Below are 24,084 nucleotides of genomic sequence, written 5' to 3'. Positions count from 1 at the left end.
CACTGACCTCGCTACCCCCATCTCTTTCTCCCGCCTTCCACCTTCATACCACACGCACATTCATCTCATACTCTCTACAGGAAGGTATTTTGTGTTGCTAATGCAACATCCAAAGTCATGGCTGAAGTGCCAAGCTTTTATGTATCTTGCGTTTCCAACGGGGACAGGCTGCAAAGTCGATCTTTCAGTAGTGATACTTTATTTTTTCCAGTATGTAATTTGACAGTTAGTCTAGACATTTTGGAATCCCTTTAAGGTAATAATTCATTTTACAACACCTTAAGTCAATGAATTTGTTGTCCAATACTGTTATCATGTTTGCTTCCAGTAAAAACTTTAAAGACAATCAGCTTTTCTCCAACATTTATTGTGTGCAGGTTTTGTTTGCTTTGTAGTTGTGCATCTTCATGCACAGTGAAGGCAAAAGTTCAAATATTCAGTGGTTGAGGAAATCAACCAGCAGAGGTTTGTCCATGTTAAGGGCTTTAATAGAAAAAGCCCGTACTATTTTATTAATCCCTGTTCACCAAACTAAAGAAGGAAGTGATTGCACCTATAAAACATGATAGTGTCAGCTGTCCTCATCTCAAAAATGAGACCTGTCCTCAGTCTCACAGTGAGGATTGTTTGTCTGTCTTCATTCTGTTTAACATTAAAACAGATTGGTGAGACCTTCAGGAATTTAGGCCAAAGAAGACTGTAGAAAGTGAGTTACTGTTTTTGGCCATAACACAAGATCAGGGTCAAAATATCAACAGCCGCTTCACTGCTGAAATCTGACATTGAGATGAATACCAGACACACATGAAACTAAGCCACAATACAGGACTTTTTTTTTTATTGTGTTATTGTATCTACAAAAAGACAGGAAGGAACTCGCACTGCTGTCTTGAAGCAGCAATGTTCACTTTCCTTTCCTATTTGATTATTTTGGATAGAAAACATTTAATTGAACATTCATCAGGGAATAAAGAACATTTCTTTAAAAGCATTAAAAAAAGAGTAACACTTCGTAGAGTTCTTAACTTTCATCAAGCTTCTGCCTTGACACTCTCTAACTTCAGCCTTCCCACAGGCCAACTTGTGCTATTTTTAGAACCAAAAATGCTGAATAATATAATAACTATGAATTATATAATATGTATTATGTTTGAAATATAATTTTGTGCACATTGTTATGTAATTTAGTCATAAATATTTTATTTTTCCAAATGTCGTGTTCAATTATAAATTTTCATATACATATATAGATAGTGTGAGTCAACCATGGATTTGTTATGATCCAATTTGTAAAGTAAATATTATGGTCTGCCATGGCAGAATATCCCTGCTGACATTTGCTGTTGGTGCCATAACAAAACACATCACAGAGAACAATGATAAAACAGAAGCTGCTGGATTAACACAACAGAAAGGAGGATGACCTGCAAACTGTCCACACGATAAGCACACAGTCTTGTCATTTTATACTTTAATTAGCAGAGTGCAGACGTATGATCAAGGCTGTCACCGTTTCTATTTCTGTTTTTCTCTCTGAGCTGCTGAATTTAAACAGGAGACATCAATACCAGTTTTCACTTCTGTAGTTTACTGGGTAAATATACTGGGTAAACATAATACTCAAAAATCCTGAATCTAAAAGCATGTATTTGTGTGCTTTTTTGGTAATAGACACAGAATTCAAAGGACAGACAAATAACTACCACTTGTCCATCAAAATACATTAACTCTCACAGTCTCTGCACAATTAATTCACACTGTTCAGCCTGCACTGTAAATGTCATGGCCTTTCCTGTTGGAGCCGTGCTCATAATTCAACATGCTCAGTTAGTCTTCTGTTTATTTTAACATACACAAACACTGAAGCCAAGAAAGTAAAAGATCCAGTTTCAAGAGAAAATCTGTCTAGAAAGAAAGCTGAACATGATCAGGCAGTCAGCATCAAGCATGAAGCACATTTATATGTGAGTATAAAAACAGCAGCTAACATTACATGACATCATTTCAAATCAAAATTCTGTCCAAATTCACTTTAAACTGAAAGCACTGTAATGCAAATATTCAGATGTACTTATTCTGCCACTAAATTCTGAAGATCTTTAACTACAGTTGAGAGTCTGTGTCCAATCATATCTCTTGGCAATCAGAAGATGTAAAAAGTTCCAGTTTGCTGTGCTTTGATTCATTTTGAGCTAAGCTCCTTGACCTATAGATAGCTGAGCTGATAAGGGTGAATCTCAGGTGCAGCTTAGATACTGTTGCACTGCTACAGCATTTTGGTGCAATTCTTACCTGTGTGATGACATTGTATTGGGTGTGTCTTCTAGAATCTGTCCCGTATACAGTGCTTGAGTTTTTATTGTGTCGCTGATGGTGATTTCTGTGTGAAGTAATCATCTTTCTGGGATTACTTCACACAGTCAGCTTCTGGGACACTGGTGGTGAGTTGCCAATAAACACCAGCTATAACTGGAAGAAAGTGACCGGGGTCAAGGTGATGTAAGGCTTCCTCTCTGGAAACACACTGGTTAAAAGTTAAACCGCTTTGAGAGAATATTTCTAATAGCCAACAGCCACTGTGCGTGCACTGATGTGTGTGATTATGTTAGCGAGTGTTTGCCCACATACGTGTGCACACAACATGTGCTTCAGTTGTGTCTGCCTGTGTTATGATGTTACTGTTACATTTCATTGCCACCTGTTTTTAGGCTTAACCCCTCCAGCCGGTCAAACAGAAAAATCCTATCGCTACATCAGCAGCTCTGCATTAAGCCCCAGCTGCTGGCACTCAAAACTCGAACAACTCAGACTTTAAAATTCCCCTTGAACAACATGGGGTGTGAACAAAATAAAGATTCACTCTGTATGCAGTAACAATCCAAATTATCTCACGTCATGTTTACTCTATCGTCACTGATAGTTAAATCATTATTTTAGTGCAGGAAACGGATAGTTATAAGAGCACTGAAATAAGATTGGTAAAGACTGCATGGCAAAACCTCATAATCAGTGCTGATAGCACAGACGGCTATTGTGCAAAACTGTGATTAAACAGCTGACTGATGTTGATAAAGCCTTGCATTCACCGCAGCGTCAAAAACAGGTTTCTGGCTATCTTTGTCATCAGTGCACAACACTAATGTGTATCATTGTGCCATCCCTCAAAGGACTTCTAACTAGCTCATTATGGAAAGCACAGTGTGATGAGCTGGCTGTTGGTACACAGCTAATTAGGTATTTCTGGCAGCTTTTCTCAGCACCCCTTTGTCACCATGGGCGAAGTGTGTTGAGGGGAAAGCAGTGAGATATTAAATTCTAGTTAAGAAAGACACAGAGGAATTAAACAACAATGGGTATGTTGGGTATAAAGCCTACAGTGCATGGAGTTCAGTTTAGCATATCAGAGTGAGGTTCACAGCTTTTAACATAAATCAAAAACCAAGCAAATAAAGAGCTAAAGCCTGACTCATTTACGTAATGCTGTATCTTGTTCCTCAGTGAAGATGTTAGAGGATAGGAATATGTGAGGATATCCTCAATAAAGCCGTGAGTTAACCATTAACACAGCAGACTGTAAAAGCGGCCTAAACAAAGCAAGAAAACATCAAGAGATTATGAAAGCTACAGTTTTTATTTTAAGAAGCAGAAAGGAGCTGTCATGCTCGCCTCTCTGGTTTGTTTTTTATGTCCTCTCTCCACCCAGCCACTGCAAAACCCAGAGGAACCCGCTGTGCATGTGGGAATAGGGAACATTTTGGTCCTGTGATGTGGATTTCATGATAAATAATTTATATCCACAGATGAATTTCAGGTTGTGACCATAGGTCTTTTCTCAGGATGATTTGCTTTTGCTTTCCTATGGTATTGATTTGAGGCTTCTGCGTGATGTCTCTGATACTGACATCCAGCTTTTTTTTGGTGTAAATCTATGTTTTTGTGTGTGTGTGTAAGGCACAGCACGGCACTTGCTCCTGGCTCTGTGTAATATGTATGAGGTTTTATGAGTTTGGCTGAGATAATCGTGTCTTAACAATCGCAAGGAAAATAGAAGGGAGCTCGGTGAGACGCAGTGTTGGCCTAAAATAATGTCAAGAGACCACTAAAAAGGATGACTGATGCTATGTGCGTGTTTCAAAGAAATGAGCATCTAACAAATGAGTCAACCAGGTACCAGGCTTGTTCACAAAATGAGATGAGGAGGAATCATAGACTAGAACAGAAGGATGAAGAGAGAGAGAGAGAGAGAGAGAGAGAGAGGGAGCGAGGGGGGAAGAGAAGATAGCGACAGACAGAGAGAAACACAGGAGTGGCCAGACACTGGAATTATCCAGGCCCAAATATGCTGTCACATGCAAGTCTACAGGTTTGCATGTTTTAAGAGTGGTGCTATCTGAGGTCACCGCTGTGAGCTGCAGAGGTGATCATGTGTGGTCACAATCACACAAACAATATCCAATCTTTTGCACACACACACACACACACACACACTCACTGTAGACAAATGATTACCTCAGCAGTTGCGCAAACTTATCATTAGATGTTGATAGGATATTCTTTAAAGTCATTTGATTATTGATCCTTATTGTTTTATGGTTTAAATGACAGCCCTGTGTCTCAGAGGCTGATAGTTCATTGACCCCTTCGTTAACTTCTTCGGAATGAGATAAAACAGGTGAAAAAGAAGCATGTGACAGTTCTTGCTTTTGGATTAGTCCTGTCTTGTTGTGGACACTCTTAAATGCATTGTGCAATGATACAGCTTGGGAGCACACTATTGTTTCATTAAGGACACTACTGGCTGCTGTTTGTCATGTTTCACATTTACTTAGGTAACTTGAACCAGGTGTGTTAAGTCTGTTACATCACAGTTTAAATGCAGAGTTCAGAGGGTAAGACAGGACTCAAGGGCTCAAAGATCATGACCTCTGAACCTGCCTATGCAACACATGTGAATGTTTGAGAGGCATTATGTCGTCGTTTGCCTGATTTAATCATCTCCAGAAGTCAGTATAAGCAAATAGAAATTGTGAAAATGGTAAAAAAAACAAAACAAATAAAAGTTAAAAAAGTTAAAATTCACAACTTTCTCACACTTCAGTGCAGAAAATTTGTGTATTGGGTAGAAATGGAAAAACTGCCATGTTAGTAAAGATAGTTAGAAACTGAACCTGACAACAGGTGGATTCTGGCCATCCAAAAACAATAAGAGAGTGAGGCTAATAAGCAGAACACACAGACTGTTGTTTAACTAGAACACCTTGTACATTGATGCAACACTAGGCCAAGATAACAGCTCAGTGTGCCACCAGCCAGTGTGTTCTACTCCCACTCAACTGACCCACTTCCTAACAGAGAGACAAACTAGAGAAGGGTTTAAAAAGAGAGAAAGAGAGACAGAGCCAGAGAGGACTAAAGCTAGACTTTTGTGACGCTCTTGTGACGCTTCCTCCCGTGGGGACCAGAGGAGAGCCTGGCACAGTTCTGTGGGAAAGACTAGAAAGATGGTGTTTGTCTGCAGTGAGCCTTTGTGGGTCTGCACAGTCACAATTATCAGTTACAGCAGGAGGTATAAGCTGTAACTTATCATCTCACTGTAACTGATAGCCCACATTGTCGCCTGTTGTAACGTTGTATTGTATTGTATAAAATTGTAAAGTGAGGCTGGTTAACAGCTCCATTTTGTTTATACCAATGTCTGTTTGTGATGATTGCATAAAGGTGGACTTTAAATGTGTTTTTGATGGGGTTTTCTGTTACTGATATGTGGCAGAATTGAGTTGTTTGAGCATGCACCACATCACACCAGCCTATCAGAGCCTCATTCTCACTCAGACACAGCTACACTTGACTGGTTGTGATTCAAGTATTTATCTACACTCCAATAAGAGTTATGATTCATTGCATTCAAAAGCTGTTGTAACTTTATGAACTATGTCCTTCATTGTGTTATTGAATTTTTGACTTGGTTGCATCGATGGCACAGTTAGGACTGTAGGATGAATGAGGATGAGAGGATGAGAATTTGATAAAGTGCAACTGAAATTTGATTTAAAATTTCTCTCGGTTGCAAGACAGAAAATCTAATGTCTCAGTCATTATCTGTGGACCAGTATAGCTTACATATCAACTCTCCAGTTAGGAAAGTGAGTGAGGTGCACAAATAAGTGTCATTCTCCTTTAAGAGACAGGGTGGAAAAAAACAGAGGAGCACAGATCATATCTGTGTTAACAAAACATCACAGCCTGGATTCTTTGGCAATAATCAAGATTCTCTAGAGTTTAGTTCCTCTGTCCTCCCTCAAAGAGCTAATAATTGGATGCCACCAAACTAAAAATACATGACATTCTCTCAACGTCATTGATCCGTTATGAGAAGGTTAACTTAATGAGTTTCACAGTTTATCATTACCTTATCAGAGGATTATGTAACTACCGACTCACGCGGCTCCGCTCTAACTTTCCCAGTGCCCCAGAGTGATGCGTAGTTTTGCACGTAGAGTTTTGAACTGTTGTACGTACCACCATAAGTGTGAAGATATAAAAAGATTGTCAGTGCTGCAAAATGTATTAATGTGGACTGAAAAAAAAGACAAGCTTCATGGTGTCACATGTTACTAAATTAGAAATCAGTATAGTAATAGTTTGTAAGGCCATTGCTGACATTAAAATATTTCCCCTAAAAGAAAATAAGCTAGTTTTCACTACTGCAGTGTCATTCTAAATTCTTCACAGGACTTAATTCTCCTTCTTGCCTCGACCCCATCCACACAGCAGTACCGGCCACGTGCTACTGCCGGGCCCAGCTACCTAAAATATTCATAGTGTCCTTGTCAGAACACATTTATGCAGCCTAGCTGAACAAAACTCTGCAGAAAGGAAGAATGAGGGGTGGCGCTAGAGTTTAAAAGATGACTCAGCAAAATGAAGGCTGCGCTCTTTGTGTTGGAATTAAATGAAGCCTCACATATGTATGAGAAAACAGAGCCATGCTGACTAATGTTGAGTGGAAATACTGATCTTGAAGCATTGGTGCACGAGCTGCGTGTGCTTTGGCAGGAGAGAAGCTGGGAATGACATCTGGAAATGAGTGGATGACAACCTACAGGACACAAAATATGCTTTCAGAAAACACAAGTGCGTCTTTCAGTGCGTGTCATGGTTGGAGACGAGCTTTTCTGTGGCTTTGGCAGCACTGGTGCAGCAGTTCTTTGTGTGTATTTAAGGTGAATTTTAATATACTCAGGACAGGGATTCTAGCTGAATGAGCAATGGTGTTTTCCGCTCTACTTGTGTAGTAATTAAAAGTGCCATTTAGATATAAGTTGGTGCTGCTGCTTAAGTAAATATCTTTACCTCTGCTGGCAACTTGACACAATGACCTCTCGCACCAAATCTTTTGTAAGCACTTCGAATTCTGTTTTTGGTACAAACAACAGGAACAAAAACATGCGGGCAGTTAATCTGACTCTACAGCTGCGCTATAAATAATAATCTTTTCGGGACATTTATAATTTTACATTTTGAAATTTTCTTCACACATTATTTTGTTTATGTTGTAGTTTCAGTGCTTGGCTGCATTACATATTAAGCCGTTCATGATATTCTGTGATCTCATATACAAGGGAAAGAGCAGAATACCATGTATGTTTAAAATATAACAGCAATGCTACTAATAGTACGTCAGAAACTTCCCCACCTCTCTGCCACACTCTCAACAATAATTAAACTCTGTAAACTTCACAAAGGCAGTAACGTATTCAGAAAGGTAGTGTTTATCTCAGGGTCCATTTTCTTTATCTTCTCTGTATTTCTTCTTCTCTTCATCTGTATAATTAATTCATATGTAGCAACATCACTCTGCACCGGTTTTCATTTGTCAGCTTCTTGACCGTCTTTCCAACACTTTGGTCCCAGTCCAATTCCTAAAAACACCTCCATAAGAAACTAACAGATCAGACTTTGGCCGCGCTCCATCAGCTGTAATTGCACGTCTCTGTCTGGGTCTTGAGACACGGTGCTGAGTAGAAGTACTGCTTGCCAAGGTATCATCATTCACCTTTGCAGACAGTCACGATAATGCTGATGTCAGACATCCCAGAGGAGCTTTTGATAAAAGATAAAACTTGGAATGGTTAACACCTTAACATGAAGGTGGCTTTTTTTTTATTTTTCTAGTTTGGGAACTGAAGCCATTAGTATTTTATCAGCTTTTACATTTAGATTTTCATAAAAATGGCATTTAGCATTATGGAAGTTGCAACTGATGAATCTGAATCTAGTTGTTGTGGAAAACATCTTTGGTGATTTGACCTTAAGGCTGGCCTGTGTGTTTGGAGGCTCTTCCTCTACAGTCTGGCCACATGTAGAGAACGCTACAAAAAAAAAAAAAAAAAAAAAATGAATTATGAAATGGGTGACAGCAATAATTTCTTTCACCTTGTCAGGAATGTCACCTCCACATGGATGGAAGCACGACATAACAGCGTAATTATACCAGCACAAGAGCTTTTATGAAGTGATAAGTTTGTGTTGATAAACCTAATCTATGTTGACTGGACCCCATCCAGGTTATTATCACTGTGGTTTCCAGCACAATGGTCAGTGTGCTTTTTAAGGCTGTGGCTGATTGTCCTTGTGTTGCTGTCACTGAGTTACATTTGGTGCCAGGTTGTCACAAACAACAGACAGACAGACACTGTTGTTTTTCCATCACTTCTGAGGACATTACATGGACTTACTTTAATTTCGTGGAGGCTTAACCACTACCTAACCATACCAATAAACATTACATGCCTCATCCTAACCCTGACCTCAGCCTAAAACATGTTTTCACCCTAATATTTGATGATTTACATTGTGGGGTCATGCATTTTGTCCCCATAAGTAAGGCAAGAGTAAGTCGGGTCCTCACAACGTGACCGTGTAAACAGATTCTTGTCCCCACAACTACAGGATTATACACGTCCACACACACAAAATCCTCATGCAGATACAAAGACTGCCTGACACACTGTGAAGTGATTCTTTATCCTCTAATCTAATCACTGACATGCTGAGGTACTACTAAGCTCCATTCATTCAAGGCCGGTGAATGAGTTCTTCTTCCTCTAGATGACGTCTGTGCAGTCGCGATGAGGGTTGAGCCTGGATGTTCCTTCTTAATCGACATCAAACGACTTAATGGCGCTCGTCCTGGTGCACTGTCGTGACTCAGACACATGTAGAGGAGAACATGACAAATGAAATAAATAAATCTGGCGCAGTGGCAGCATTCAAAGGACAGAGGACATAAAATGTAAACGAGAGAAGAGGGCCAATGCTGGCCCCAGGTTAGATCCTCAAACAAGTGGATTTGGATTTAACTCAGCAAGCATCCACCCTGCTGAGGTGTCCTGTTAGGCAGACAGGTATCCTCTCTGACCTCACTTTAGGGCAAAATTGGATATTTATTACTACATTACATTTACTTAAGAAGTTGGTATTCAAGTACACATTTGAGGTACTCCACTCATGTCATCTATCTTCATTTCTTTCATCTTTTCATCCTTTTTTGCATCCTAATTTCCTCCAGTCCACTAAATTTTTTACAGACAAAACCAACGATGAGCTCACAAAATGAGAAGCATTTAAAGTTTACTCAACAGTGTATAAAGAAGGTAAAATCGGACCCATCTTCACCAGCTACAACATGAAAATGCTGATTACTCACACTGTAACTGCATGGAGGCCATACTTTATTTAAATTGTGAGTACGGGATTTTTAGCTACTTAAGTAATTATACAAAATTGTATTGCTACTTATACTAAATTCATAATATGCAGCAATTGTAGGTTGCTCTAAAATACACATCATTATGTGACTTTTTATTGTTTCCTCAGAATTCTTGACCAACCAGAAACATCCCGAACACATCCAAATAATAATAATAATATGACTCCATGACTGAAATCGATTATTTTGCATTATTTTGCAGCTCTTGCGCAAGTTTCTCCCTTAAGGCGGGTCTAAAGGATTAAAATTCCTAACTTGAGAAGGCTGATAAATAATAACTGCTGGAAAAATATTTTTATTATAGTGATTTTTTAATGTATGCATTACCTGATACACACTCATGTCATGACATAAAGATAACACAGACTAACGTCAGGAGGTGGGCGTGTGGGACCGCCCACCTCCGCTGACGTCACTCGTGGCGTGGCGGCCTCATTGGTGCTTTTTTTTTCCTTGGGAGCGCGCTTCCTGTCACCAGCAACCGGCCATTCTGTTAGAGCCAGTCCAGACTAGACCGAGTGTGGACGTGCTTCTCCTACAGAGAGGAAACCACATCTACTACCAACCCAACGAGCCGTGCCTGTAGCCGCGTTGCGTCGTTCCTCTAACCCGAACCAGCCAACTGTGAATTCGCATTAAATATGTCTAATATCATTTGCTGTCAAACGCCTCAGGTAAGATTTTTCTTTGTTTAACAAATAAAATAAAATCATAGATGAAACTGTGCTGTTTAAAACCTTTGTCAAATAACGTAGCCAAGCTGTAAAAAAACCCCTAAAATCTGTGACGTGGGTTACAGTGGTCATAGTGAGGCGGTCATTAGCCACTGTTGGATATTTATTTGCGATTTGAGTGAATGTTGTCTTTGCTTGGACTGAATGAAAACGGCTGGAAATCTCTTGAAACGTTACAGGCGCGGACATCTCACAACCCGCCGCTTTCAGCGTGTAGCTAACGTTAGCGATAGCCAATGACGTTAATATTTAGCTTATAACGCCAGATAACGGAAAAGCGGATCCAATGCCAGCGTTGAGCATGGACACGGGAACACGACCGGGCATGTTTGACCCGGTCCGGTTTAATGAATTAAGCCGCCGTGTGTCTCTCTCAGTGATCTCCATCTTAGCTAAGCAGCAGGTTGTCTAGTGAGAAGGCTAACTTAACATGCCCTAGCTTCCAAGCATGCCAGACCTCACCTTCTCCTTCAACAGTTTTGTGTCTACGTTTGTTATCCGTCTGACACTCGAGTTAATCAGGTTTTTTTTGTGGCGGTAAGTGGGGCCCTCTCCTCCCTGACCTAGTTTTAGATGGTGGGATGTATGTATAGAATACCTATGTGACTTCTGGCACAACGCCAAGCATCATTAGCCTCTCTAGCAGCAGCAGCAGCAGAAGAAGAAGAAGAGGAGGCATGCAGATTAATGGCATTGCTTTGCAGCCTATAGACGAACGTGAGCTACTGGGTGGCCCTGTGGCGGGGTGGGGGGTGATAGGCTCGGTAAGGTAGCATCGATTCTGTCCTTTCCCCAACCTCCATTTGGGCCTTATTGTGTCAGATTTTATGGGCTGTGACCGGTCTCGACTTAAAATTGACGCATCAGTGTTGCTGTCGACGTTGAACACTATTGGCTATACTGTATCGATTTTCTGGCAAAAGGGAAGTTGTCTAGCCGATTCTTAACGTTTCAAATTTCCCCAGGAGCTTCAGTATACCAAATAGTGTCTGCTGACTGCAGGTTGCCTTTCGCTACATATTATGGGACCTATTGTGCTTCTAATCCGGCCACCACGTGGCAAAGTCCCAGCTAAAATACATTAGATGACAGATTTTATGAAAAGGAAAAGAAAGTAATACATTTGATAGAGTTTTATCCAACAGATGATTAATAAAACATTCTTACTGTCTGAGTGGATACGCTCAGACATATTCTCCTTTTTACTTCCTTAAGTGGTATCGAAATGAGTTGCTCTTGTTTTTGACTGTGGGAAGTTTCTGATTTCTCATCACATTTGACATCCTCATTCCTCATTTTCATTGTTGTCTGGTGTTGCGTTTGAGGTACCATAGTGTATTAGTTTTGATACTGCTTGATCAAGGATGTAATATATATATATATATAGACAAACAATCAACACATTGTTAACTGCCTCTTCCTTTGTACTGGCACACTCTTATTGGATTCCTTTTTACAAAATACTTTAAATTCAATTGGTAAATTTCCACACGGGAAAAACTGGGTGAAATGTGCAATGCCTCTTATCACCACTAGAGGAGTGTCTAACCAGCATTGATTATTCAGTGTCAGACCTGCACTTTTGTGCCTGACTAATCGGATGGAAAAATGGAGAGAGAAAATACATTCAGAGCAACCCTCTGTGACAAAGTTGTGAACAATCTCATTCTTTCCCTTTTGTGCTCTTGTTCCCTCTCCTTTGTTCCCTGGTTTTCAAGCATATGCCAATAGGCTATAATCTGCATTTACAGCTCACCAAGTCTGCCTGGCTTTTTTGTCTATGCGTAAATTCCTGTATGCATTGTCACTAAACCATAGGTTATCTAATCATTTAATCATAACCGTGGGCGGCAACTCAATATTGAAGAATTATCTAGAGAGTTGAGGGCACGGCTTGCCCGTCCGTGTGTTAGGTTAAGTGAGAAATGAGAGAACAACAGGACGAGTGTGGTGGACACCACCACGTGGAGGAGTTGAGCTTTTGAGCCTTCACAAGGAGTCTTCTGCCAGATGTTGCATAACAGCTTGAAACTGGGTCAGTGTTCCTCCATCCACACACATACTGGGTGAATAACAGTTTTCAATGCCAGCCTTGTTGTAAATGCTGCCCAGTGCAATACACAAAGACTATATTCTAGCATGTGCTATCTGGCTTTACCTATAAAACCCTCTGGCTCGCTTCCCAGCAGGCTTGGTAGTTTTGCACATCCACAGCCTTTCACCCATCTTTGCCAGACTAAAAATATTATTGGAGCATGGCAAAATAGTATGTTCAGCGTGTGTTGTTTAACTTTCATACTGAGCATCATTGGCATCTTTCTAGTTAGAAAACTTAAAACTGTCTGTGACTGTTATCAAATGGTGCACTGTACTTTTTCATAGCCAAGCAATAAATTTTATAGTGTCAATCCAACACAATATAACTTGCTGAATTTAAGCTTGCTAGATTTAAAGTGCACCGATGTCTTGGACTGCAAGAATTTGTTTTCAGATAAGATAAGTGTCAGAAAATTGTTATTTCAGTGCCTTTCACACATGGCCTTGGGTTTGCAAGAATGTGCTTGTATACCTTACAAAACCTCCAGACTGTGGAGGAGACGGTTATTATTTCAGCAGCATACAAAGGCATTTTGTCTGCTCCAGTGTCCGCCTGGCAGTGTTTTACATTTTCTGTATCATTCTAGCAGATAACTCTCTAGTCTGAAGTCTACCTGTAGACAATGTAGTGTTCTAGATAATGACTCATACAAGGGTAGTTTTAATATTTGAGCTTTTGTTTTATTGTTTTGCTGTGTCTGGCAAAAAGCTGTCAAATGGTGTCACTTTTTTATGCAGTAGAAGCCAGTTTTTGAAGGCTTTTTAGGTTTCACAATCGACTAGTACTAATGTTGTAAGGTCTGCATACAGACTAGATTATTTTACATAAAAATTCTTGCACACTGATTCACATGCTGATACTGAAATGTGACAGCATCTAGTCACAAGTACATTACATGTGCAGCAGTTGAGTCAATCACAGCTTTTTACAATGAGTTAGAACAGCATGCAAGTTGGATACCGAACACTCATCAAAGCTAGGCTACTCAGAAAGTCCTTGTCTCATGGAGTGTGGATACAATTTCAGACCATGGGACAGCTGCTGTGGTCCGTCTTGGGCTCTCACCCCATATGGGATGGTGATAAAACTGTTGGAAATACAATGTAGTTTATTTACTGAGCTTCAGGCTACAAATGGCAGTTGTGTTCATTTTTGTTGTGACCATCTCATTAGTAAAAATGGGCTGATTCACATGGATCTTTTAGTGAAATCCAATCACTTTAATAGCAGAATAAAATATCTTGAGACAGAATGACATGGGATGATCTTTATTAGATTTGACATGGAAGTGGGTGTGACTTGTAGGCCAGGGTTATATGATATATGGCATACCAGAATTCATACAGCAGCCACACAGATGCATTTTAAAAAAAATGGTGGGGTGGGGGTGCGTGTGTGTGTGTGTGTGTGCGCATGATCACTGTATCTTACCAACAGACTGGCAGTGGAAACACTGTCACAAGTTGTTCCCACCTGCATTTTGCTTATAGGTCAGTGATCGAGTGGAAGGGTTCCTGTTGGGAGGAGCCAGCCAAAGGGGCTTGTCACATAACACAGTGCTGAAGTGACTTTGCTTCAGAGAGAGTGGAGACCGAGTTGAAGGCAAGAGATGGATTAAACGATCTTGCATGGACTGTTGGAACATAGCAGCAGGTGTGGAGATTTAAAGCGTGAAATGGAAGGCGTTGTAGGGACGGAGCATAAAAGGCATGGGCTTAGATGCAGACATTGTTTTGGTTTATAGGATGTTGGGATAAAATGCTGAATTCCAGTTTTCTTCTGAATTCAATGAGGATGACATGATCAAATGAAGTGAAGTGTATCCTGAATCAGATTTTCTGTTTTTGAATTTTGCATGCGTGCGGGAAATATGGAAACATTGTGAGCTCTATGGCATGTTTGGAAAACGACTTGTGAAAAGGACACTGAAAGAGTGGAAGAGGAGCAGGGAGGTGTAATATTCTTAAATGCCACCCAACGTACAGCGTTGCCTTGACTTACCACGTGGCCATGTCACTCGTGTTAGCATTGTATAGCTGCCAAGAACAGGCAGCATTATTTACAAAATAAGCCATTTGACCTTTCTTCATTTAAAAAATTAATAACAAAACTTGTGTCTCTCCCCCCCCCCCCCCCCCCCCCCTTTTTTTTTCATTCTCTTCTAGGTTATAATGTATGACCAACACAGAATAAGTACAACTCTATAGCCAACGGGATCCCGAGGACTTGATTACAGTCGCTTCAAGCCTGATAGTTTGTCTGTGCGGCTGCTCCCCCCTCTCCCTTCTGCTCACGTCCGTTTAGTCAGCTGGCATTTCTTCTAACATCTTTCCATCCCTCTCCTTGGGTGAAGAAGACTTAGTTTCCACTGTGATCTCGGTCTGCTTTGCCTGTTGTCTACCTTCGGTTCTACCCTCACAAGTGGTGCTTCCTTGGATTTGCATTATTCTCTATTAGGTAAGACCATGACTAATGCATAGGACAGATTATAATGTAGAATGCATATTACAGGCACCTAATCCTAATCCTCTCTCAGGTCATCAATTAATAAAGCCTGCTATTACAATGTTGCACAGCTAAAGGCTTTTTGGACAGAGTGCAAAAGACAAGCGTGCTGGTATTATTGTTTTACTGCTCTAAAATGTATGACATTTCCAATATTTATCTTTCTTTTACAGGCATACAATCAAAATTTACTAAGATGATTCCCAACGGTTATTTGATCTTTGAGGATGAGAGTTTCCTAGATTCCACCGTGGCCAAAATGAACGCTCTGAGAAAGAGTGGGCAGTTCTGCGATGTTAGACTGCAGGTATGCTTAATGCAAACACACACACACACACACTTACACATGGGCCATTGCACTTTTTCAGAGAAGCCTGAGTCAATCTGTGAAACACAGGAGATGCACCATAGGGGATAAAAAGACAAACGTGTTTATTGACAATACAGAACTGCTGGAGTTGTACAGGATATTGGTACAAACTGTGGGGCTGAAAATCTATATGTAGGTGTGTGTATGCAATGCCAAACTTGGAGACTAGAAAAGTATGTGAGTAATTACTTCAGTGTTTCCATTGCACTCATATCTCTTTTGTGAGAACCTGTTCCCATCATTTATGGCGGCCCCAGATTTCCCATTGCCTTTATACCCTTTATGGAATGACCACAGCGCCCCCTACGGTACCCACAGCAAATACAGATTCACCCTGCTTCCCCATAACATTGCATTTGGCTCCTACACAGACCTCTGAGAGACTTGTGCAGTCAGTCATGAATTGGCATTTATATACAGCCAGTGGAGCACAAGGCAGTATGTTTGCTTCAGTTTTTAACAATTAGTCATGTTACTTTTCTATTACGAGCATATTCTCAGTGTCAAGGGTTAATTACGTTTGTTTCTTTCAGTGTTGAAACACTAAAGTCAGAATGTTTTTTTCCCTTTGACACACAGGTATAGGTGTCCTTTTAACAAACTTGTACCCATCCTAATTTTTTTGCTGTGTTTCTACTGTCTCTAGGTGTGTGGTCATGAACTGATGGCTCACCGAGCTGTTCTGGCTTGCTGCAGTCCCTACCTTTTTGAGATCTTTAATAGTGACACTGAACCTCATGGAGTCTCACATGTCACTTTTGAGGACCTGGACCCAGCAGCTGTAGAGGTCTTGCTCAACTATGCCTACACTGCCCAGTTAGTAGCACCTTTGACCTTTGGCTTCTGATCTTATCACAGATAAACTCTCAGCTTTTGGTTGATTGACAACCTGCTTTTGTGTCTTGTGTGTGTAACACAGGCTAAAGGCAGATAAGGAACTGGTCAAGGAAGTTTACTCTGCAGCCAGAAGGTTCAAGATGGAGCGAGTCAAACAGGTATGTTTTTTCTTATGTTTTCTAATCACCCTTATTTCCCAAATGCTGCAATTTTGGCCACTCGTGATTTTTACAGGTTGCGAAGAACTTTATTTTTTATTAACTTTAGCATATCGCTCTCACTTCTCAGATTTGTGGTGACTACCTGCTGTCTAAAATGGATTGCCAGAACGCCATTTCTTTTCGAAACTTTGCCAGCTCCATGGCAGATGCCAGAGTTTTGGCCAAGGTGGACGCCTACATACAGGACCACCTACTGGAAGTGTCTGAACAGGAGGACTTCCTCAAACTTCCCCGTCTCAAGGTACTAGTTCAAATTTGCACATATTTTTCAATGTTAAGAGTCCCGTTCAAGTATTTAGTAGTCAGTGTAATCGGTACCAGTAAGTTAGGAATGATTTTGGCCCCTATGGTAAATTGTAGCAGCAAGCCTGAATCAACAAATGAATATGCATATACTGCGAGCACTGACATCAGTGAAAGTTCTCTGCATTAAAACTGACCATCTTTGGATGTCTTAGGTTGAATAAGACGTACTGGATTAAGATTTGTATTTTTAACTTTCTGACTTTAGCATGAGATTAACAATGCTTACAGTTTTGAAGGTGTGCCTCTTATAGATTTTTCTACTGCTAAATCCTGCTGAGAATGTATTTAAGGCAGGGTACTTAAAACCTACGCAACAGTGAGACCTAGCATAGGCGAGGTACAATGTGTAAGCCTTTATTCAACATGAGGACTGTACTCAGTAGTTTACTAGGCAAGTCTGTGGTTGAGGTTGTGCAGATCAGTTAAATCAAGTGAAGTTTTATTTGTCTGGAAATCAAGTATGTGTGCAGCTGGCCTCCATTAAGCCTTGCCCAAACTTTGGATGACATATTGGCTGGCAGTAATGCTGAAATAATAAATGGGTGGGTAAGAAAATAAACCATGTATGGAGCAGGAAATACGACAAGAATTCAAATGTTTGCTAATTACTACTTCTGAAATGGGAGGATTTTGATATTTTTTTCCTAGTTGTCTGTAAACTTAATACCTTGAAGCGTGGTGAGTGGTAAAGCAAAGTGAACCGTAAACTTGACCTGTATTGATCATTCTGAGAAATATCGACGACTGGCTGCTAGTCGGCCCATTAGCTAATTGCTGCTGTCCTACTTGAGTCACAACAACATTAAACAAAGGTTGTATAAGAATTTGCTATAAGACCAATTAATTTTTTTGTAGGGAAATTTAACATATATTTCACCCAATGATTAATCCAAATACATTTGGCACCAGGGGCTCCTTGCTTAATGAGCTGTATGGGTGATTACCAAGCAACTTGATGCAAGGTTAATTTTGTCACTGTAGCAAAAGTAAGATTTAAAAGAAATAAAAATAAATTATCCAGGCAGTGAATCACCTAATTCTCCAGTGAATTAATAATTAGCCAGTAAAATTGAACCATCCAGTGAGCAACAAAGACCATGTTATTGATTTATGCAGTTAAGCAGTCACTTTATTCCTGCTTTGTTGTAACTCTAACTCCCCTTTCACTCCCTTTTGTGTATTTACAGTTAGAAGTAATGCTAGAAGACAACCTGACTCTGCCCAGCAATGGCAGGCTCTACTCCAAGGTACTCAACTGGGTGCAGCGTAGCCTTTGGGAGAATGGAGACCAACTGGAACGACTCATGGAGGAGGTCAGTACTGGAGTCTCAACTCTGAGACTGATTCTTCTATCCAACCCTGCCCCTTCCCCTCCCTCTGACTGTTTTTGACATTAAGAAGTCATTAAGGGGGCTGAAATAGAAATGGCATGCCACAGTCATGCTGCTATGTCAGGATTGTCGTTTTTTTTCCCTCTGATTTGTTGAAGTTTTTGCAGTAAGAAACTCTGTACCCCTGAACCATACTACAAAGTAGAGGTGAGCCACAAAAAAGAGCTGCTGTTTGCTCTTGTGTTTTTTTTCCCATTGTTCTCTTGTGGGTATGTGGTTGGTTTACATACAGCCCCATCTGAGTATTACAGCGCTCCTCTCCTCTGAAACACGAAAACACAGGTTCTCAAAGGTCTGACCGTTGATTCTGCTGTCTCACTGCCACTTAACTATCTGAACAGGTGCACGTTTGTTGCTCCAGCACTAACAGGCACTCCTCCCCATTGATTTATCTCTCCTGTAGGTTTATTAGCAGCAGCAGGAGACCAGACTGAGGAGCCAGGACTGAGCCACCAGGGTAATGAGTCAGAGAAAAGAGAGGAGAGGAGCACTACTGCCTCTGAGCAGCCTCTCTTTGCAGCCAAGCAACACTGTGCTTCCATCTGTCCATGCCACATATACAGATGCATCCCATTTCTGCATTTATCGGAACAGATTACTCATGAGCCTTTAGTAATAAAGCACATCTAATTGAATATCCATTCAGTGCACAAAATGATAAATTCTCATACGATCCTGCTTGTCCACTGGAACATTCAAGAACCACTCAAAGTGAGCATTGGACAGACAATCGCACTGCACATAAAGCATAGTGGTTTGCTCGGAACAGATATTGTATTTCTCCGGACGCCAGTTGAATTATTAACCTTCAGGGTGAAATCAAAAATCCATTTTCAACAACAACAAAATTATGAGCATTCTGCTTTTTCTTTTTGTTCTCAAGATTTGCCCATCAGTTGGGCAACTGACTTCAGCGTATATTCTCGTTGCATTACTGCATCTGGCTTCAACAGAACATATTTCCTCTTGAATTGTTCTTGGGTAGTTAGATAGCTTGATAGTTCTTATAACAGCATGACTGTTTAAAGTCATCTGGATTTGACTGCCTATTGTGGCTGCCGTCACAATGACCAACTCTTCAGCTAGAGGACCGGTTTCCAAGCAGCAGAGGTGGAAAGAGGGCTAAATTCCGCCCTTCCTCCTCTTCATTCTTCCAAGAAGATCTTTCCAGATGCAGCCTCTTATTCTTCATCAGCTCCCTCTTTTTTTAGATGCCAATTAAGGAGAGCCACTGTGAGACACCTTGAGCTCACACTTAACACTTAACCCACTCTATGCAGTGGCAGCAGCTTGTCTTTTTAAAGGAAGCTTTCCATCCAAGGGACTGAAGATCCAGGCCTTCATCCCTTCCCCCTATTCCTCTTCACAGCACTGCCTACCCCCTCCCCACTCCTCCTCCTCTTTCTTCCCTCTCACGTGTGTTGCTATGGAGACAGCCACATGGGTGTGTTGTTCCTGTCTGTCTTTCAGGTGCAAACGCTGTACTACTCACCTGACCACAAGCTGGTGGATGGAGGGCTGGTGATTGAAGGGCACAGTGAGGTGTTTGGTGGCGAGGAGGACCACCTTCAGTTTGTGCAGGTACTCAACAGCTTGTGCCTGGATTCACTGCAATGGAGTCTCTACCACATTCACCTCGGCAGTGTGTAGTTTTGTTGTACAGCTTGTGCCTGGCCATGCATAAAAATATCACAAGCCTGTGCCTGGCTAGAAGTAGATACGGCTCATTTAATACCACAATTTAGCCAAAATGTAAAGACTAGTGTCAGTAGATGAGTAAGAAAGAGCTGTGATGCCTGCGCCGGCTATGCTGTGGAGCATATATTAAAACAGTATTTGGATTTTTAAGATAATCTCAGTCAGCTGAGCGCGGGCAGTGATGGCCATCTCAGCTTTCACCCATCTTTTTGAGTTGTGACAGAAATGGGTCCTATTAGATCTGATTGCAGTGTGATCTGAGGCTGTGGTTTGCAGTGCTGTGTAGTTGGTTTCAGCTGGTGTGAGACATGAATGCATATTTAGACAGGCTTAATGCAGGTTCACTGTGTTATGTCTACATTAGACCAGCTGGATCACAGTGTAGCTTGGGGTATGATTAGCTGGTGTCGGCCACTGGTGGGCCTGTGGTGCAAGCTTGGCTTCTGTAGCTGCACTGTGCTCTTGCAGAAGAAACCCGTACGGGAGAGCACCCAGAGACAGATGAGCTGCAGCTCCTCAGGAAGCCTGTCGCCCTCCAACCAAGCAGCAAATGCCCCGAAACAGACCGCCAGGAGAGAGTGGAAGTACATCGCCTCTGAGAAGACCGCAAGTGAGTGTGATTTGTCACAGTACAGTCAAAGATATATATATATATTTTTAAAGTGATCTCATTGATGCAGGACATCAGAATCATCATCTCAAACTGTGTTTTCCCTCAAGCTGCTCTAACAATGTCCAATCTCGCCTCTAGACAACACCTACCTGTGTCTGGCTGTGCTGGACAATGTGCTGTGTGTGATCTTCTTACACGGTCGTAGCAGCCCTCAGACCTCCCCCTCTGCCACCCCCTGCCTGATGAAGAGCCTCAGCTTCGAGGCCCAGCCTGAGGAGCTGGAGGAGCAGCCGCTCTCGCCCATGCATTATGCTCGCTCTGGCCTGGGCACCGTAGCCCTGAACGGAAGACTCATCGCAGCAGGTTAATTATGATGTTTTTTTTTTCTCAATTTTGAAATGCCCCGTAGGCTCGATTTACCTCGTGAATTTCTCCATTTTAACCATTTCAACTTAAGCTTTGTTTGTCTGTTTCTTGGCCAAAGCCAAAGCTCAAGTTACATCATTTACAATATGTGAGACATGTTAAGTAATATGTCCAATTAGCATAGCCATGTGGTTATGTTTATGTGGCATGGATCTTGTAGTCACTGAGGTTTGGAAAACAGAAGTAGGCTCTTCAAAGTACAATCCCTTCAAGCATAATCACAATCTAAAATCGTCAATCTAAATGAAAAGTAGAGCCACAGTTCACCACTTTAACCCTGATGCATCTTGATGTTACTGCAGGAGGCTACAACAGAGAGGAGTGTCTGAGGACTGTGGAGTGTTATGACCCCAAAGAGGACCGCTGGACCTTCATTGCTCCCATGCGGACTCCAAGGGCTCGATTCCAGATGGCTGTTCTCATGGTAATGTTTACTATTTATTTTTTATCTCATGTTTATTGACTCTACAATGAAGTGGCATTTTAAATATCTGCCTGCAGTGTTTGAACAGGTTGCAATTGTCTTGTGTAAATACATAGACGCTTGACTCCACTCTTCGGGTTATGCATTCTGTTAACTTAAAGGCAGCAGGTCCTTGTAGTTCCAAGTATACAAAGTAACCAAAGTGTAAATGCGAATGTGTAAGTGTCAGGTTGGTATATCACCATTTACTCCATTGACACCTCTCACAGGGCGAGCTGTACGTGATTGGAGGTTCAAATGGACATTCTGATGAGCTGAGCTGTGGGGAGAGGTACGATCCACGTGCCGACGAATGGACTCAAGTGCCAGAACTGAGGACAAACCGCTGCAATGCAGGTCAGTCCTTCTGCAAGGATTTATTTACTAATTGTGGAAATTCATGATTTCTGTCGAGGGGAAAAAAAAAAAAGCTCAAATAAAGTAACCCCTTACTGACATACTGTCCTGTTTAAAGGTGTCTGCTCACTGAACAACAAACTCTACGTTGTGGGAGGATCAGACCCCTGCGGGCAGAAGGGCCTTAAGAACTGTGATGCTTTTGACCCTGTCGCCAAATCCTGGTCCAACTGCGCTTCCCTCAACATCAGTATGTGTAGAGTCCCACATAAATAATCCATTTTATCTTTGAAACACAGAGCATGACCTAACCCCAAGCATAAAGCTAAGATAATCTTTTTAGAGGGCTAACAAATGTCTGTGTCTTTGTTATAGCTTTAATTATTCCTTCTGGGAGACTGAATGGTTGGGAGAGAGTACATTGTTTTAAGACTGAGACCAAAAATAGGTTAATCAGAGAACAGCTCTTGGTCTTGATACTATGCAGCCTGAGGAGAAAGTAGAAAATAGTTGTCATTGAGCAAATTTGTTTTCAGGGAGGCACCAGGCAGCCGTGTGTGAGCTGGACGGCTTCATGTACGTGATTGGTGGGGCGGAGTCGTGGAACTGCCTGAACACTGTGGAACGCTACAACCCTGAGAACAACACCTGGACCCTGATAGCCCCCATGAATGTGGCTCGCAGGGGGGCTGGCGTTGCTGTCCATGCAGGTGAGCCCATGACTGCAAACAGGCAACAAATTGTAGTCATATGGTTGCTTCTTTAGCGTGTGTATGGTTCAAGAACATCATGTTGTGTGGGGAAAACCGCCTTTATCAACATGTTGACAAGAGGGAAACTGACTGTACTGTATTATTATACTGATGATAATGTCTCTCATTCTGTCCAGGCAAACTGTTTGTCGTTGGCGGTTTCGATGGCTCCCACGCGCTCCGCTGTGTGGAGGTGTATGACCCCACCCGCAATGAGTGGAGGATGCTGGGTAGCATGACATCTTCTCGCAGCAATGCAGGCGTGGCCATGCTTGGCGAAACCATCTACGCTGTGGGCGGCTTCGACGGCAACGAGTTCCTCAACACATTGGAGGTGTACAACCCTGAGACAGATGAGTGGAACGACTGCACCAAGACCCTGTCTCCCCTCTCTGACTGAGGAGGGGGGAGACAGGGAGGGGGAGGAGGGTTTGGGGAGTTTCACAGTGCTTCACCTTTTTCCAAACTAACAGGCTTAGTGACGTAATCGTGTTTCGTGATGTTCTGTGTGTGTGTGTGTGTGTGTGTATGAGGGGGATACGTGGGGGGGTGGGGGTGGGGGTTGTTGGGATGAGGGGTCTTCAGTGAAGACTGGCTTAAAGTTGGTGTGTGGGGATGAAGGGGTTGTTGCCCAAAGCAACATAACGCCTTTGCATATTGCATACAATGTTTTGTGCTGTATATACTTTTTTCTTCCTCATTTTTTTGTCATATGCCAACATTTAATACACATTTAGTGCTTTTCTTCTTCACTTAGAGTTGAAAGGTTTGTCACTTTGAGGGTTTTCAGATGAGCTCGCAGTTATTGTTCATTTGGAAGCTGGCATTATGGAGTGGTGGCAATTGACTTTTGAAGGTTCAAAGTTTTATTTAAGAATATTTCTGTTGTGGAAATGTAATTTTGCTCACATATTTAAAGGTCAGTGGTTTGAAGCCTTACTCAGAGTGCGAGTTGACAAACACCTGTCATGGCTTTTTGTGTCATTTTAAACAAGCTGGATTGCTTTTTTGAATCTTAAACGATGGCCTTTTTTATATTTTTATACACTGCTGATTTACTGATTTAAAATAAAAGTAGTAGCAGACAGCTTAAGTCAATGAATCTAACCAGTGCCAGTTCTAGTTAATTATTTTTTTGTGCACACACCACACATGCACAACCATGCTTCTGCTAACCAAACTTCTGTTATTGTGATTTAATTGATGTATGTAGAGATGCAGTTTACTGAAGATCCTTTTTTTCCCCTCTCTTTTGTGTAATAAAGTGTCAGGCATTGGCAGATTCTTCTGGAAGGAACATTAGAGTAAAGAAAATTCACATTTGTAACATTTCTTAATTAATAAATCATTCAAATCTGATTTTTGTCTTCTGCCTACTTTATAAGCGTTACGCTTTACACTGTTGAAGAAGTACTGAAGAGATGCCTGCTTACAATTGTGTTACAGGCTTAAGCATTTTAAGTCACTCGTCAGCAGCTGAACCAGGTGCTGAAAGCCTTGAAATAGACTCCCAACAGCTGATATGCTGACCTTAAACTTTA

At 41.4% G+C, this 24,084-nt stretch overlaps 1 protein-coding gene across 2 annotated transcripts; it reads left to right on the top strand.

Moving 5' to 3' along the window:
* Positions 1 to 10,252: 10,252 nt before the first annotated feature.
* On the top strand, positions 10,253 to 23,902 carry ivns1abpa (influenza virus NS1A binding protein a). Of its 2 annotated transcripts, none has more exons than XM_046392118.1 (15): positions 10,253 to 10,446; positions 14,770 to 15,061; positions 15,283 to 15,416; positions 16,126 to 16,295; positions 16,399 to 16,474; positions 16,605 to 16,778; positions 18,031 to 18,156; positions 19,705 to 19,815; positions 20,401 to 20,542; positions 20,684 to 20,908; positions 21,274 to 21,395; positions 21,665 to 21,791; positions 21,910 to 22,041; positions 22,328 to 22,501; positions 22,681 to 23,902. In XM_046392118.1, the coding sequence occupies exons 3-15, from the start codon at positions 15,306 to 15,308 to the stop codon at positions 22,941 to 22,943; spliced, it is 1,953 nt and encodes a 650-aa protein (XP_046248074.1). In that variant the 5' UTR covers positions 10,253 to 10,446; positions 14,770 to 15,061; positions 15,283 to 15,305; the 3' UTR covers positions 22,944 to 23,902. The 2 variants fall into 2 exon arrangements, with proteins under 2 accessions (XP_046248074.1, XP_046248075.1); XM_046392119.1 differs by lacking the exon at positions 10,253 to 10,446 and adding an exon at positions 14,059 to 14,257.
* The last annotated feature ends 182 nt before the right edge of the window (positions 23,903 to 24,084 follow it).

The sequence above is a fragment of the Scatophagus argus genome, chromosome 6 (genome assembly GCF_020382885.2).
Source record: "Scatophagus argus isolate fScaArg1 chromosome 6, fScaArg1.pri, whole genome shotgun sequence".
NCBI classification, from domain to species: Eukaryota; Metazoa; Chordata; class Actinopteri; family Scatophagidae; genus Scatophagus; species Scatophagus argus.
Note: the sequence above shows the minus strand (reverse complement) of the source record. Positions and strands in the feature narration are given on the sequence as shown.